Below are 16,906 nucleotides of genomic sequence, written 5' to 3' on the forward strand. Positions count from 1 at the left end.
TTTTTTTTTTTTTTTTTTTGCTAGCCAGTACTTGCAAGCAAGATTTCTCAAGCTTTGATGATTGGACACATCACGAAACATGGAAGTATCATGGAATCAGCTATGGACGGAATACTTAGAGATGAGCTGCAATTGAAGTATACCAGCCAAAGAATAAAAGATGTGTGGAAGAAAAGGAAGTGGATGGAAATGAAAAGGCTGGCTCAGAATACGAAAGAATAAGAAACTGCGTCAAACCATTCGAAAGATGTCTGACACGAGAAGAAGAAGAAGAAGAATACTATCCACAATTACACTATAGGATCCATAATTACACTATATCTCCCTCGTTTTCCTTTCACGGTATTTTCATCACGCTTAAAAAAATAGTTGTTAGATATTGCCTCACCAGTTTATTCTCCTCTTTTTAATTTTTTCTAGTATTGTTCTCCTCTTCACATAATACATGACATTTCCTCATTCCATTTACTACATTCTAATTCAGATAATTCAATTTTATTTTGTCATTCTTACACGTATAAAGCCTCTTATGAGTTATCAATACTTTCTCGCTGAGATGAAAAGTGAAACAAATATTGGAAAATTATTAAACTGAAGCAAATAAATACACAAGTGAGATCATTTCATTTTAATAAGTTTATTTGTTCAAAACAAAAGGAAAATATATTTTCTTATTTTTTCTTGTGCAATTACTAAAAAAATAAAAATGCTATAGTACAGTCTCTTTGTTCAATATTTTAAGTTTATATAAACAAAAGTTATATACATTCACACACGATTAGTCGAAAACGGTACATTATCGTTACAATGGAATAAAACAATGACTAGAATCTCCAAGAAAAGGAACCACATACACGGTATGTAGTTATCTCCAGTGCAACAATACTCGTTAAACGAAGTTATTATGGACGGATGAGTTAACTATAAGATTATGGCCAGCTTAAATATTAATTCTGTTTTCTTTGGCCCATCGCTTCATCACTCGAATTATCTGCTCCACCTGAGGCTTTGCTGTGTTTCTCAGCAGCTGGATGATATCACTCAGCACTTCCCTGAAAAACAAGAAGTAGTTTCATTTATTCGGAATTGCTACATTTTCCATATATCGTTCGCCGAGCAGAGGAATGAATGTAAACAAGTCGGAAAATAGCGCAAATAACATTACCAAAGCCAACAGATTTAATTTCAATCATTGCAAAAATTAAAGGTATTTTGGATCTTAACAACTATGTTTATATACTAATTTTTATCCCAAAGATACTTTCACAATTTCTGTTTCCCACTAACATCGGCGGAAATATTCAAGATTCTCAACACACAAGCATTAAAAATTTATGGTTTTCGCATAACAATAATTAATCCTTTATATTTCGAGAAAGTTAAGGTGTTACTGCAAAAAGAATTTAAATTCCGTAACGTAACATTTTGCCTTCGTTTATTGGTTTCATAGTATCGACTGAAAAGTGGGTAATGTCTTGCAGCAGGGTTATGAAAGGAAAGACAGTTTGTTTTTTTTTATATTTTATTTATTTATTTATTTATTAACGGAAGTAGAATTGACAGATCTCCGCACGCTGCTCGGAGTGCCTATGTTCGAAATACATTCTACCCGTGTATGAATTAAATCTATGAGCTTAAATATTACATTAGCAACAATTAATTAATAATTTATGCCTTATCATTAAGGCTCAGATTTCTGTGACGTGTCATACTTATATCCTCATATTTTTTTAAAAAATATATCTAATTAAATATAAACACATTTCTGAATCTTTTCTACACAAAAATACGTTTTTATTGGTAATATAAATGGTCATATTTCAGCCTGAAGTGATAGAAGATCATATTTTAGGAAAATTTCACTTATTGTTCCGAAATATACAGGGTGTCCAATATACAATGCAACCCGGAGTTTGGGATAGTAGAATTTTTGAACCTGAATCTATACACAAATAATGGTTATACCAAAATGAAGCTTTGTTCATGCATATAGTTTTAAACTAGGAAGCAACGATTGAAGTACAGTAGGAACCACATAGTGTTGCCAGTTGTAACCGAAGATGTAATATATATATATATATATATATATATATATATATATATATATATATATATATACAAGGGCGGATCTAAGGGGGGGCTACGGGGCTATAACCCCCCCTTGACGCTCAGGTTTACACTGGATAAAATGGGCTTCAATTCAGCTTTACACTGGATAAAACGGCAAATTATGGTTTAGCCCCTCCCTTGATCATATCCTGGATCCGCCACTGTATATATATATATATATTTACAAAGCACGTAAATTGACTCATAACTCATACGTATGAATGTTCTGTCGTTAATTTTCAGTTTGTTTAGTTGGAGTAGCTTGGAAACTATGGAGTAGAAAAAAGAATTTTTCATTTCCGCCAATAACTAATCGGACAAAGCCTCTGTAAGGGAGAACTAGGGAAATCGTAGTTTTCATAAATTAAAACACTGATTTGGCAACATTGCTAATGTTTCAGTGCATCAAAAGGCGTGTTAAGGATCTGCCTACGTTATGCAATTCCTGAAAACAACGAAAAAGAAACTTTCAAATTATCATGATAAAACTTTTACTTACATGCACCCGGCAAGACTGCTACTATCACGAAACGAGTTATCACTTCTACAGCGATGCTGGAAGTGCTCCTGTTTTGATTCGAGCACTGGTTCACACGTTGCACGATGTTGACAGGAACTTTACGAAGAGAAAAATTGTTAATGTTCTCAATGACACTGCGAATGTTCGTTTCCAGGTCTTGTTCTTGTATACCTCTTGCTTTAAATAGCCCCATAGAAATGAATAGCAGTGTTCCTCCCTGCTTACAGAGGCTTTGTCCGATTAGTTATTGGCGGAAATGAAAAATTCTTTTTTCTGCTCCACATTTTCCAAGCTACTCCAACTAAACAAACTGAAAATTAACAACAGAACATCCATACGTATGAGTTATGAGTCAATTTACATGTTTTGTTATATATATATATATATATATATATATATATATATATATATATATATATATATATATATATAAAACACCATCAGTTACATCTGGCAACATTATGCGGTTTCTAGTGTACTTCAATCGTTGCTTCCTAGTTTAAAAATATATGCTTGAACAAAGCTTCATTTTAGTATAACCATTATTTGTGTATCGCTTCAGGTTCAAAAATTTTACTATCTCAAACTCCGGGTTATATTGTATATTGGACACCCTGTATTTGTCAGTATTGACAAAGAGGTCATTTATTAATAGGTAGGTTTACTTAATCTTAACAAAATTGCTAGGCTGTTATGGCACTTGCCATACAAATTTTTTCTTGAATAGATATACCCAATATTATCCTGCGTCCTACATTTCTGTTTCATGCAATTAACAGTAGCGGTTCCTTGCAAGCTGTAAATCATCTTCATTACCATAGGTATTGGCACGTCACTTGCTACAACTGAAAAGTTCCCACGAACCCCGATTCTCGTCTTCGAGTACGAATTTTGCATTTTGATACTATCCATTAACTACATCCCTCGCTCCCTCCATGTTTTCTACTACCACACCCTCTAGCATGTTCCTCAGGATACAGTTTCTTTTCAGCCAATGTCCAAACCACATTCTCTTTCTCTTTTCAATTACATGTAAAATTGTTCTTTCTTCCCTGTTACTTCTAACACGTTCTCATTCGTTTTGAGCTCGACCCAGCTTATTCTCTCCATTCTTCTCCACACACACATTTCGAAAGCTTCGTGTCTTTTTTTTTTCCATCATTTTTAATGTTCATATTCAAGGTTTGCGTAATGTTCACGTTTCTGTCCAATACAGTACAGTACACTACATGAAGCATTTTATAAATCTTTTTCTTCACTCTGTATTCAAGGTGCCCAAAAAAATAGACTTTTCTTCCTTAAGCTTCTTTAATACTATCCACGTATCGAAAACTAGTCACCTGTTCTTTTTCTTTCTCTCCTATTTCTATACTTGATTATAGATTAAAATTATGCCTAATTAAAAGCTCCTATTGTTTACATTTAACAAATGTATTTAATTATTTATTTACTATCTAGTTTGCACACCAGCTACTCCAAACTCTTACCATATTTAGGCAAGTATTCAAGGTCTTTCTTACATGCAGAAGTGGCTCGTGAGGGAAGTCACAGGTGTACAAAATTATTTTATCACTATAATATAAGAGGAGAAGAGTTACCTAATATACTAATTGTTGCAATTAGTCCGTGTACATTAAGCAAGTTTATTTCTTTAGTTTGAAAAAATGAAATGAAGTCGTTAAGTTTTACGTCCCACGCTTATGCTGGTTAGGCTAAAGGAGACGGTGATGATGAGAGATGAGTGAAATTGTGGAATGAAGAAAGTGGGAGGAAATGGGAGAGCCCCGAGAAAACCCACGAGCACGCTGTTTGTCACCACAAAGTCCACACGGCGCGAGCTGGGATCGAACCAGAGACCCCAAGCACCGGAGGTGAACGCTCTACCACTGAGCCACCGCGCCCCCCATTTCTTTAGTTTGAGCCGATAAAACTCTTTATTGATGTGACGTTCCTGATGAGCCGCCTCTGCACAATATTGTGTTGATTTAAATAATTGAGTACAGAAGTATCACATAATAGCATAGCTGGCATCATCTAGTGGCATCAGGCAGCACCGGCAGAGATATTTACGAGGGAGGATCAAAAACTACGTTACATGGCCGATATTTCTGGAGTCTCGTGTGTTATTGAGGAATGAGGAGAGTGTTGTAATTTTAATTCAGTCACTTGCCACCTTCGGCGCTAGTTATGGGTAAACGCAAATGGCGACTTGTTTGGAAAACAGATCTCACGAAGAAGTCCGCTTACTTATTCGATTTATGTGAGCGAAACATGTAACAGCGGCTGAAATTCACCGGCAGCTGGTAGAGGTTTACGGAGAGACTGTAATGCCTCGTCAGAATGTCGCAGAATGGTGTCGAAGGTTTGCAGCTGGTAGAGAAAACATCACCGACGAGAAGCGCACTGGCCAACCTAGCACGGCATCAATGAACTTGAACACAGCTTGCGTGGAGGAACTGATTTAGGACAACAGGAGAATCACGTTATGGCATCTGATGGTAGAATGAGGAATGTCGTTCGGAAGCGTTTCTCACATTGTGCATGCTATTCTGCTTCGCTTCAGAAGAGGAGGTAAAACACTTTGTGACAACGTGGCTGAACGCGCAAGGTCAGGATTTGTATCAGGACAAAATCTTCAAACTCACAACCGATATGGAGACTATGTTGAAAAATAACCTAATGTATGTACTATATGTTGGTTGTATTAGTCGTATGAAATAATCACAGACAGCAAGCTTGCTTGTCGCAAGCTTGCCTATCGCTTTTATTTCGCTTTCGCTTATACACAAAAGCTTATTTTTGTTTAGCGCAAGCTGTAGTGCAGGCAACCCAAGCTTCACTTGCGAGACGTCTATCTCTAAATTGAAGTAAAAAGCCAGCGCGCGTTCGATTTTCAGTTCTTCTCAAAAACTACGTGACGCTGACCTCTTAACTTTCAGCACCAAGGTAGTGTTCGCGTTCTTAGCGTCTTTTAGTATTCACATTCAATAAAAGACAAAAATTTTATTATTATTATTTTTTTAATTGTGCCGTCTAGTACTCTAGTCCCACGTACCTATAATGTCGCTCTTTATTTCCTCATATCTCGGTAACCATGAGGCATAACGAATTGTGGTATTTATGTATAAATCATAAATGTGAACATATATGGCAGCAGATTTGAGCCTACTTATTTCGCGAAAGAATACAGAAATGTTGCAGATATTTTAATATGAACTTAAAGTTTAACTTACAGTATAAACTTTATCTGAATGCTGTGTTTAAAGTTTAAACATTTTTCTGTGTTTTAATATAAAATGTTACAAATTTCAAGTACTCGCGGCTAATATAGCAAGATATTGATAAGAAGCAACACCGTGTTGCTTATCACAACAAAATCGTTATGATTATTTTCATTTTTTGTAGAAGTAGAGCGGAGTCGTGGATGTTTTCACGGCTGTGCTTTTGCTTCAATTATTGGACACGCTGAGGGAAAATGTATATGTTATTGATATTTGTGATGTGATCAAGGATTGTGGTATGGATTTAGTCAGACGATCGATATTTACGGATTTCTTACTGTTTTATGTTTTATCTAAATTCGCTTGCCGCAAGCTTGCATATGGCTTGTTTGGCGTCTCTTTCGCTAGCTTGCATTTAGCTTAATCAGGCTTGCCATTGATGAGTTTCGCTTATACTTGGCTTGAGTTTGAGACAATTTGACTTGCGTTTCTTTTGTGAAGGCAAGCTTACAGCAAACCTTGCCCTGATGTAACTAACTAGCTTTACATAAGCTTGCAACAAGCACATTGACTTGCATATTAGAGCTTGCGGCAAGTCAATTGACCTGCAACGGCAAGTTTGGTGCAACCTTGCAGCAAGTTTAAATTGCTGTCTTGGATATATACACGATTCACTTGCAGGCTTTGTAACCGTACTTTCTGATCATCCCTGTATTAGCGTGTCTGTTAACTATTAAGAATTAAAGTTACGCACAGACTGAGATGTTTTGGTTTTACAATACGGATGAAGGAACTGCCTCAATAAAATCGTGACTGTCCCCTGTGAAAACAGAACTGTCTGGTAGAGAATGTAGAGTACTGTTGCATAAAGTGACACCAAATACGACGCTACTCACTTAGATTCTTGTCCAGCAATAATCATTTGAAAGACTCCAACACAAGCGCCTCGTTTGCCTTCCCAATACTCTGGGTTGGGATCCAGTCGCTCAAGCATATCAAAGGCTCTGGCTGCGTAGAAGAATTGGCCCATTTTGTAACAGTCATTGGCTATCAACTGCAGTAGGCTGAACGATTCTCCTGACGTCTCCATCTTCAGATACAACTCCCACGCCTGCTGAGCTTTCTTGTTCATGATAACTACAAACAAAAAAAGAAAATCGATTTCAGTGTATATAATCTCTCTTTAGCCTAAATTTCAAATAGATATAATCCAGATATATATTTTACACTAAAAGGTAAGAAGAAGCCTATGGTCCAATATGCTGAAACTTGAAAGTCAGCAATCCCATCTTGATTACGATCTTTCATGGTCTGCTCATATCTCCACTTTAAACAAGAAGCTAAGTAGCATATGTTTTGCTTTATATAAACTTCTGATACTGTATCGAGAGAAGCACGCTTAGCTTTTATTACGCCAAGTTTAATTCAGTAATTAGCTTCGGAATAATACACTGGGAACTGCTGAAACTAGTTTAAATGCTTTCCGACTGGAAAGGAAAGGGATTAGAATAATTTTTTTCGATTAGCCACAAAATCGAGATATAAAAAGGTTTTCATAGAAACAAAAATTTTAACATTTTGTAGTTTATAGATTTATAAAACTATTCTTTTTTTTATCGTGAAAAACAGGCAAGTTTTTACTTTTAACAAAAATGTTCATAACCATAATACAAGAAAGGTAGTGACATACTTGTGATGCATTAAAAATATGCTAATATAAGCAAAACTGTGTAAATGAATTGTGATAGGTTCTACAATAAACTTCCTATGTACTTACAGAATATGACTAATGTTACCGTTTTCCGAAGAAGTTATTTAACCAACTTGCTGTAAAATGCTATTATACTATTAAAGAATAGGTAAATAATTTATTAAATGAAGAGTTGGTAACAGATACTTACCCCTGTTTACAGACCAGATGTGTTAAAAAACGGTTACCTAATTACGATGTAAGTGATCATGTTTACGTACTTAATATTTCTTATTTTATAGTTTTGTATTTAGATAGATGCATGGGTACAATATTATGCATACCTTCTGCTACCTGATAATATTGTATGTATTTTATTGACAACTGTAATGATTATATGAGAATTTCTCGTGAATTGTAAGCTAATGAAACAGGCAAATAAATAAAATGGTTCTTCATTGCTTAATTGAAGTTTAATGTTCGTTTACAAGCTATGAGACGTGGACCAATACATTAACTACATATACTTATAACCATATACATTAACTGCAATAAATTAACTGCCTATACAGGGGGTAAAAGTGCGGGGAAACGCAGGGAGACGCCGTCTTCCCATCTCCATCTCCCCCTAGTTCCTAAAAAATTACAATGGACAAAGATAGACAGGGGGACAGTGACAACATGCCGCTACCTACCATTCCCCTACCTTTTCAGACCTACTTTTACCCCTGCTTCTATAGGGAATTAATTCAGAACAGGTCCTCTACTCTCTACTTCTGGATTATCTGCAACACTTATGTGCAGTTCTTGCCTAACCTTTTGTACGCAGCTAGAAACACGAATGAAATGTTTTTTTTTTTTTTTTGTTTGTTTTTTTTTTTTAGTTTAACGTCCCACAGTTATCTTTAAGCTAAAGTAGACGGATGATTAATGAAAGCGAATGACTGCAAAAATTAAATTTCTTGTGTCCTCTCTCCAAGAAATGCCACTAAACCAGCAGGGAAAGCTCAGGAAACATAACGTGAACAATTATATACAGGCGAACTTCTCTCAACGGCCAACGCCATTCATGATCATTTTAGTTAGAAACCAATGTGCAATCTCATAAGGTAATGTATTTCGAACTCCTATTCGACGGCCACCTCTCATCCAACCAACGAGCAGTAGAAGAAAGCACATACAGTCAGCAACAAAAGTTCTTTCCGTTTGATGAAATTAGTTTCGTAACTAACTTTAGAATGGAAGAACAATTTGAGTAGTTTTCGGTAAATTAAAAAGAATATAATTTTCTGTGCGTTCCAGCTATACCACCATTATTCCCAAAATAAATTTTACCAATGAAAGAACTTTTATCCCTTAGTGTACAATCTGTCTTAATCACATAAATCTTGATCACTTTTTGCTTTAGCTACGAAACAACCACTTGATAACAGGACAGCAATTATTCTACAAAGATCGAAACATCACATTTCGAATGTTTCGTTTTCAGGCCTAACCCAATTAGTGTTACACGCTGCTCCCACCGCCCACTGGGCTATCTAGCTCTCTGCACCTTCTATAGGTGATCCAGCGGGTTGTGCTGGTTTCACATAAAAAATTATTATCTGACACTACTGTCAAAAAGACACCCAAATCTTATATAAGACAGTTATTGCTACATCCTGAACTTAAGCAAAAATGTAGAAAATATAAAATGACAACGTAAAATGAGTTCTATAGGAAAGAGAAAGTCTGACAATATTCTTCTTCTCCCACCAACTCAGTTGCTTCTTGTTTTCTGATATTTAAATGGTGTTAAAAGGAGAAAGAACAGTATGGATATTTAAATGGTGATAAAAGGAGAAAGAACAGTATGAATATTTAAATGATGTTAAAGGAGAAAGAACAGTATGGATATTTAAATGATGTTAAAAGGAGAAAGAACAGTATGGATATTTAAATGATGTTAAAAGGAGAAAGAACAGTATGGATATATAAATGGTATTAAAAGGAGAAAGAACAGTATGAATATTTAAATGATGTTAAAAGGAGAAAGAACAGTATGGATATTTAAATGGTATTAAAAGGAGAAAGAACAGTATGGATGTTTAAATGGTGTTAAAAGGAGAAAGAACAGTATGGATATTTAAATGGTGATAAAAGGAGAAAGAACAGTATGAATATTTAAATGATGTTAAAAGGAGAAAGAACAGTATGGATATTTAAATGGTGATAAAAGGAGAAAGAACAGTATGAATATTTAAATGATGTTAAAAGGAGAAAGAACAGTATGAATATTTAAATGATGTTAAAAGGAGAAAGAACAGTATGGATATTTAAATGGTATTAAAAGGAGAAAGAACAGTATGAATATTTAAATGATGTTAAAAGGAGAAAGAACAGTATGGATATTTAAATGATGTTAAAAGGAGAAAGAACAGTATGGATATTTAAATGATGTTAAAAGGAGAAAGAACGGTATGGATATATAAATGGTATTAAAAGGAGAAAGAACAGTATGAATATTTAAATGATGTTAAAAGGAGAAAGAACAGTATGGATATTTAAATGGTATTAAAAGGAGAAAGAACAGTATGGATGTTTAAATGGTGTTAAAAGGAGAAGGATCAGTATGGATATTTAGATGGTATTAAAAGGAGAAAGAACAGTATAAATATTTAAATGGTATTAAAAGGAGAAAGAACAGTATGGATAAGTAAATAGTATTAAAAAGAGAAAGAACAGTATGGATATTTAAATGGTATTAAAAGGAGAAAGAACAGTATGAATATTTAAATGATGTTAAAAGGAGAAAGAACAGTATGAATATTTAAATTATGTTAAAAGGAGAAAGAACAGTATGGATATATAAATGATATTAAAAGGAGAAAGAACAGTATGAATATTTAAATGATGTTAAAAGGAGAAAGAACAGTATGGATATTTAAATGGTATTAAAAGGAGAAAGAACAGTATGGATGTTTAAATGGTGTTAAAAGGAGAAGGATCAGTATGGATATTTAGATGGTATTAAAAGGAGAAAGAACAGTATAAATATTTAAATGGTATTAAAAGGAGAGAGAACAGTATGGATATTTATATGCTATTAAAAGGAGAAAGAACAGTTTCCAAACGCTTCCTGAAATTTAGGATGTTTTGTTCTGATTTTTATAAATATCAGTATTTTTATGTCTTGCTGTCAAGATAAAAAGGAAAGTGCTATGAGTCAAGTAGTTATTGTTCATTGATATTATAGAAGTAATCAAATAACAACTGTGAAAGACGATACTTCATTACGTAGATTTTACAGCGATAGAAAGCAGAGAGTAGGAATTAAAATGTTAAAAGGGAGTTAAAGATCAAAGCCTCTTAAGTACACACTTTACACTAAACCATGTTAATCAACAAAATCAATCATCTTCGATTCGAAAGAATTTTTATGCTCTGAAGATGAACCGTAAATATTCAAGTACATGGTAGTGTACGAATTGATAAAATGAATATATGGGAGAAACGAAATTTTATCGACAACCCACAAACACGATGTTGTCCCCTGCGCCTCACATAACATGTAATCGCACTTATATCCTTTGCAAAATAAAGTATTCAACTACAGAGTCACATTTGTTCCTAGACAGAAAGAATACTTACAGCAACGGGCTAAAAGGCTGATGTAACTGTAGTCATTCTTGAGCTTCTCGCTTTGAATTAATAAAAACGTTTCTTCAGCCTCTTTATAACTTCCAACAGCTGCCTTCGCCTGTAAGCAAGACAATGCCAATACAAAACTTATGAAACACCGCTTACAAAAACGCCATTCATTTTCCTAATAAGCTAGAGCGTAAAAATAGCGAATCTCAATTTCCCGTCAGATGATGATAGATATTAACATCAGTATAAGTAAACAAAAATAATGAATGAGAGCACGAAAAAATCATAATGAATCTACTATGAATCCAGATGCAGTTGATCTGTCAAATCGATTTTACAAGGATCGTTCAAGGTTGACCAAGATTTGTATTTCTAGATAGGAAATATACATACACAGAACCACCAAACTATGTAAGTATTCCTCCTGAACATACAGACATTCTTGTCATCGTTATGGAAACTCCTTGATGGTTCTCGCGTAGAAAGAACTAGGCTGCTGTCGTAACCACTGCAGAAGAGCTTTCCTGAGTTCCTCCTTCGTCTGGCAGTGCGTCCCGTCCAAATGGTCCACTATAAGAGGACCAAACAACTGGAAATCACTGGGCGCTAAACCAATTCACAGATCCGATTCAGGTATTATTCACAGATCAACGTGTTGCTATCTAATCAAATGATAAATATCGGAGCGCCTATTTCGCGCGCACTTTACGGAAGAGAAAATATTTGTGAATAAATATATCTACACTGCCAATGCTGATATTGACTCTATGCGCTGCGTCACCAACAGGTCTTCAAGGATAACATGCGCAATATTCACTGGAATGACTGCTGTTTGGCGAATGTGTCCGTGCGGTTCATTTGCTACCAGCTCCCGTCGTTCACTGAACAGTTGACACCATTTGTACACTGTTGCCCGTGACAGCGTTTGCTGAACATACTACAAAATTTCAACAGATTTTACTTTCTTCTTCACAAGAAATTTCAATATATACACACCTGTTTGACAGCAACTGACACACTGCTTGCCGCCATCTTTGTTTACACTATTGTGCATGCACCAAATGCGTTGCAAAGGATAATAATTACGCGCAAGGAATCAGGGTCTGTCATATAGAAGTAATGAAGCATTCGTTAATATAGTACATAAGAAAGCGATGGTCAACTTTCAACGACCCTTAATTCTTCATATCTTTTTATATTGGTAACATCTCAAAAAGAAAATTTTGCTCTTACTATTAGGAAGTAGTAACAGTGAAATAGTTTTAGGATAACGAAATTTTATGAAAATAGATAATGTATTGTTTCTTACGAATAAAACTACCTAATTAAAAAAAGCTTTTAAAACTTTAAAATTAAAGAATGAGAAAGAACATTTACTAGTATACTTTCACATGCAATGAATTGCAGCAAACTTATACAAACACATATGCAACATTGTAACTTCAAACTGAACATTTCATTCTTTAGTGATCAACATCATCAAACGAAAGATATACATAGGTCTGAGCGATACTAAAAAAAAACAGATTGTTTCCTTAAAAGATGATTTGATTTCTATATCAATATTTGATCAATAATTTTTCAACATAAAGTACGAATTTTCACTTAAGCAACCACGTTTACTACTAATTTAATTTTAATTTATTATTCTGTGTATGTTTTAATACTTTCGTTCAATCTTACATTTTGCTTCAACCCTTTCAAGACTTTAGAGCCTATTTTTAGGCTAGGATAGTATTTTCATTATTAGATTTTAAAAAAATACCAATAAAGCTTTTTACTTCCCTTTTTTTTATTTTTTTTTTCAAGCACAGAGGCATTGTAGTACACGTTACGTATGGTTTCATGACTTTCTGCGTCGAGACATAGGGTGTGATGACGTCATAACTTGAAACAAATGAATTTTAGGCCTATTTTTATTATTTTTTTGGCGGACTTACTTTTGCACCTAGAAGACTGAAATTCTGCACACACATTCGGCGCACCCCTTAGTATTTTTTTTAGATTTCACAGGAGCAAAAAGATAAAAAAAGGGATATTTTAACAAAAAAAATCCGCGATTTTCCCACCTCAGATACATGATGGAGACATGTGAATGGTACCATTTGAAAGTCTATTATATTCTGAAGAGAATTATGTAAGAACCATGACCCTAGGATGAATAGGTATGTCTCAGGAAATGTTTATATTACATCCGGGTCTTTATGAGTAATCTGGGGCATTGAGGGGCTTATTGGTAAATATTTTTTCCCGCCTTACTATTCAAGGTACAAGCTTGACATTTTGTACACACATTTAGTACTCCCCTTAGTACTTTTCAGTTGATTTTGAGATTTGTGCGTTAACACACACAAGGAGGGTCCAGAGAGGCTCAAAATTTGAAAAAAAAAAAAAAAAAAAAATCAGAAAAAATCCAGATTTCTCTCAAAATTTCCCATCTCAGGGGCATGATAGGGAAATGTGAATGATACCATTTGAAAGGCTCCTAGGATAAATAAGGATGATACTGTAGCTGCTTGACTAAAAATCTATAATTTACTTTTTTTTTTTAAAAAAAAAGCAAAAAAATTAAAAGGGTTAAGTTTCACTATCTCATACCCTGAATCCTGAACGTGGTAGCCTTTTCTATCTCGTATATCCTTTTTAACTCTGATTCTTGGATTCATTTGGTTCTTGCGAATTGCCCTTACAAGTACACCAGTCCTCCTCACTCTTACGATTCGCACTAGATACGAATTTTAAAACAACTACAACTACAGCAATATATTACCTGAGCATAATTGAAATTAAAATTATCGTCGTTGTAGAAGTAGCTTTTAATGGAGTTCAGGTACAGCAATACATCGTCGAATTGTCGAAGCAGAAAGAAGCAAGAGGCCATACACTGTCTTCCGGGGATCGTATCACATTCACTGGCGCTGCCTCCAACGAGCTGGAAATACTGTTGAGCGATTTTCAGGTGCTCACGCTGCAAATAATAGTTCATTAACAGAATTCAAATCTCTCAGAGTGTACTCCAAAATACTATCAAATCACTTTAAACATGAATATTTTATTTCTCTTACAATTTTCTTAAAACTTTATACTGAAAAATTTCTTATTCTTTCTTTCTGTTAGTTATCAGTGGCCCTACGAAGCGTAGTCGCTAATGCTCTCGTCTTTGATGCAAGCGATCTCGAGTTCGATTCCCGGTCGGGACGTTCTGTCGAAAAAGTGTAAAAGCCTTTTCAGGCAGGCCATCCTGAGTGAGGTTTTCCTGGGTTCTTCTCATTCACATCTGGCAAATGCCGGGATGGTACCTAACCCAATGGTCCCAAGGCGCTTCCTCCCTTCCTCATTTTTTTCCTCTAACCCACTTCCTCAGGCAGTGTGCTCGCCGAAGGACGTCATCCCTCATACGTGATGGAGCTAACATGGCCATATCTGCCAAAATCTCAGAAATCTAACTCCTAATCCTAATCCTGTTACCTATCAGTAGCAGATAATAAATCAATAATAATACAAGGTGTTCACAAAGTTCCTCTATATTTACCAAAAAAAAAATAAAAAAAAAAAATACAAAGGCAATTTAACAAGATATGCCAATCAATCTGTCCTATGTACTCACTCGGTATCAAAGCTTGTAATCACATTGTATTTGTGTAATTTCATTTACCTTGTTGACGAACGAAATACTGCTGAACAAATTTCTATAATATGGGCGCTCCTCAAGAAGGGGCACAACATGTGTCATGATTCATTGAAACAAAATTAGACATGCAGACTTGGCGAAACTACAGGACTAAGTATTGAAAACATCCACCGGCATATCTGTCAATTCGTGCATGGCACAAAAAAATTTAGCACGTGCAATTTCTACAGGGGCTCGAAGCAAATGGTACACCAATCCAAAGAATCTGCAGTTAAGATGCTGGAATAAATATCTATGGATGCAACGTTTCCCATTCTAGTTTGGTTTAGTGATGAGCCAACCTTCCATATTTCAGGGAAACTGAACACACACAATCTGAGAATCTGGGATCAGAAACCCTTCACTGGGATAGAGCAAAGGTGAGATCTTGTGGAATCGAATCACTAGAGATACCTTAATATGATAATGTTTCCAGAGAAGATCCCGGATGAAAGAATACTATTCCACGAAAACAAGAAAATTCAATATACATACATACTATTAACATAGAACACTATCTGTTAATCAAAATTTGACTATTTATAAATAACACAAACGAATTTAATTGCTGTATATTTATGCCTTACATACTTACATGTTGGTAGTTACATACACAAGGCAAATTACCGAAGTACTAGAACAGGGTGTCTACTAAATGTTCATTTTCAAATTCCAGGTTTTATCAAGGTTTTCAAGGTTTATTTTTCCTTTATTTTTCAGATCTATTCAGTAGAGTGACATTTATTGTAACACGTATAAGTTAATGCAATTTTATATAGTTCTTAACAAAAACTGGTTATAATTAGAGAATGCATATGGCAAGTGATAGTTTCTTTAAGTGACAACATGAAAAGAAAAATCTGACTGAAATGTAGGTTCTTAAGACACAAACTTAATAGATCATGAAATTTAACTTTTTCAATTACCTTACTTTCATCATCGGGGACTAATTTAGCTCTTTTTGTAGCCACTGTTATTCACAACGCCCATGCCAAACAAATAAAATCTTATTCAGTCTCTTCTTGTGCCCTCAACATATTTTCCAAAAACATTCACCGCCTGCACTCTGCTCACGTCTGCCTCTTTCTCAACTTCGTCTCTCCTGAATAAGTTATTATTGGCTTTTAACTTATACTGTTAGTATATAACTTTCTTGCATTTTACAAAAATATAATACTTATTCCATACCAACCCAAAAAACAATATTTTAAAAACAATTTTAAAACTTTCAGGTTCCTCGTCCAATTCCAGGCTATTTCCAGGTTTTCCAGGTCCAAAAGTAAATTCCAGGCTAATTCCAGGTTTTCAAGGTTTTCCAGGTCAGTAGACACCCTGTAGAATAAAACAAACTCCACAGCACAAAAGCTTATATAAACATCTGCTATGGTTAAAGAATGCCCATTTTAATACATGATGTGATTTGGATGGACGTGGGTTGCGCAGTTACTTTTAGTTCTTTCGCTCAGTCCAGTGTGCAGCGTATGGTCTCAGACCCAGGACGTTTTTCGGTAGAAACAGTATTTTCAAAACCCTCAAATGTTATACTTTTTCACTTGTGTCGTCTGCCAGAGAGCTCCTATTGGCTATTATAGTCCTACCACTCTCAGCGTGCTTCGTGAGATGTTAGTTATCAAGGTCTTCCTAACAGATTAAGAGATAATTATGAACAATGAACCATTATAATATATGAATGAAAAAAATAGGGAAACCTCCAGTTCCACAGCAAACTAGCCCAAAAATTCTTCTTTACCAAAAATAGAAGTAATGTCTAAACTAACATAAATTTATTACAATTGGTACATTTTTCTTCAACACTGGCCACCTCATTCACAAGATATCACTTCCCTGGACTTCTTTCTGTGGGGTTATATTAAAGGTATCACGTATCGAACAAAGATATAGGACATTAGTGACCTGAAGCAAAAAATAACTGATGACCAGCGTTTCTTTCAAACATGTTTTTGGGGTGCACTTTCTCCCCTTCGGAGGAGACCAAAATAACAGTCTATAATATAATAATAAATAGTACCGAATCTGTGAAAATATGTGCCCCTCCGAATATTAAG

The 16,906-nt window shown here is 34.9% G+C and overlaps 1 protein-coding gene across 2 annotated transcripts in view; it reads right to left on the bottom strand.

Moving 5' to 3' along the window:
* Positions 1-615: 615 nt before the first annotated feature.
* Positions 616-16,906, bottom strand: part of Ttc26 (tetratricopeptide repeat domain 26) — a 61,310-nt gene continuing 45,019 nt past the window's right edge. Inside the window, exons 9-12 of one of the 2 annotated variants that reach the window (XM_081732280.1) lie at positions 13,941-14,138; positions 11,171-11,279; positions 6,747-6,987; positions 616-1,052 (exon numbers count right to left, since the gene is read on the bottom strand). In XM_081732280.1, the coding sequence (XP_081588406.1) occupies positions 941-1,052; positions 6,747-6,987; positions 11,171-11,279; positions 13,941-14,138 (660 nt within the window). In that variant the 3' untranslated portion in view covers positions 616-940. The remainder of the gene's footprint in view (positions 1,053-6,746; positions 6,988-11,170; positions 11,280-13,940; positions 14,139-16,906) is intronic. The other variant, XM_081732281.1, reaches the window with a different exon arrangement.

This window comes from Thermobia domestica, chromosome 11, assembly GCF_964235325.1.
Source record: "Thermobia domestica chromosome 11, izTheDome1.hap1.1, whole genome shotgun sequence".
NCBI classification, from domain to species: Eukaryota; Metazoa; Arthropoda; class Insecta; order Zygentoma; family Lepismatidae; genus Thermobia; species Thermobia domestica.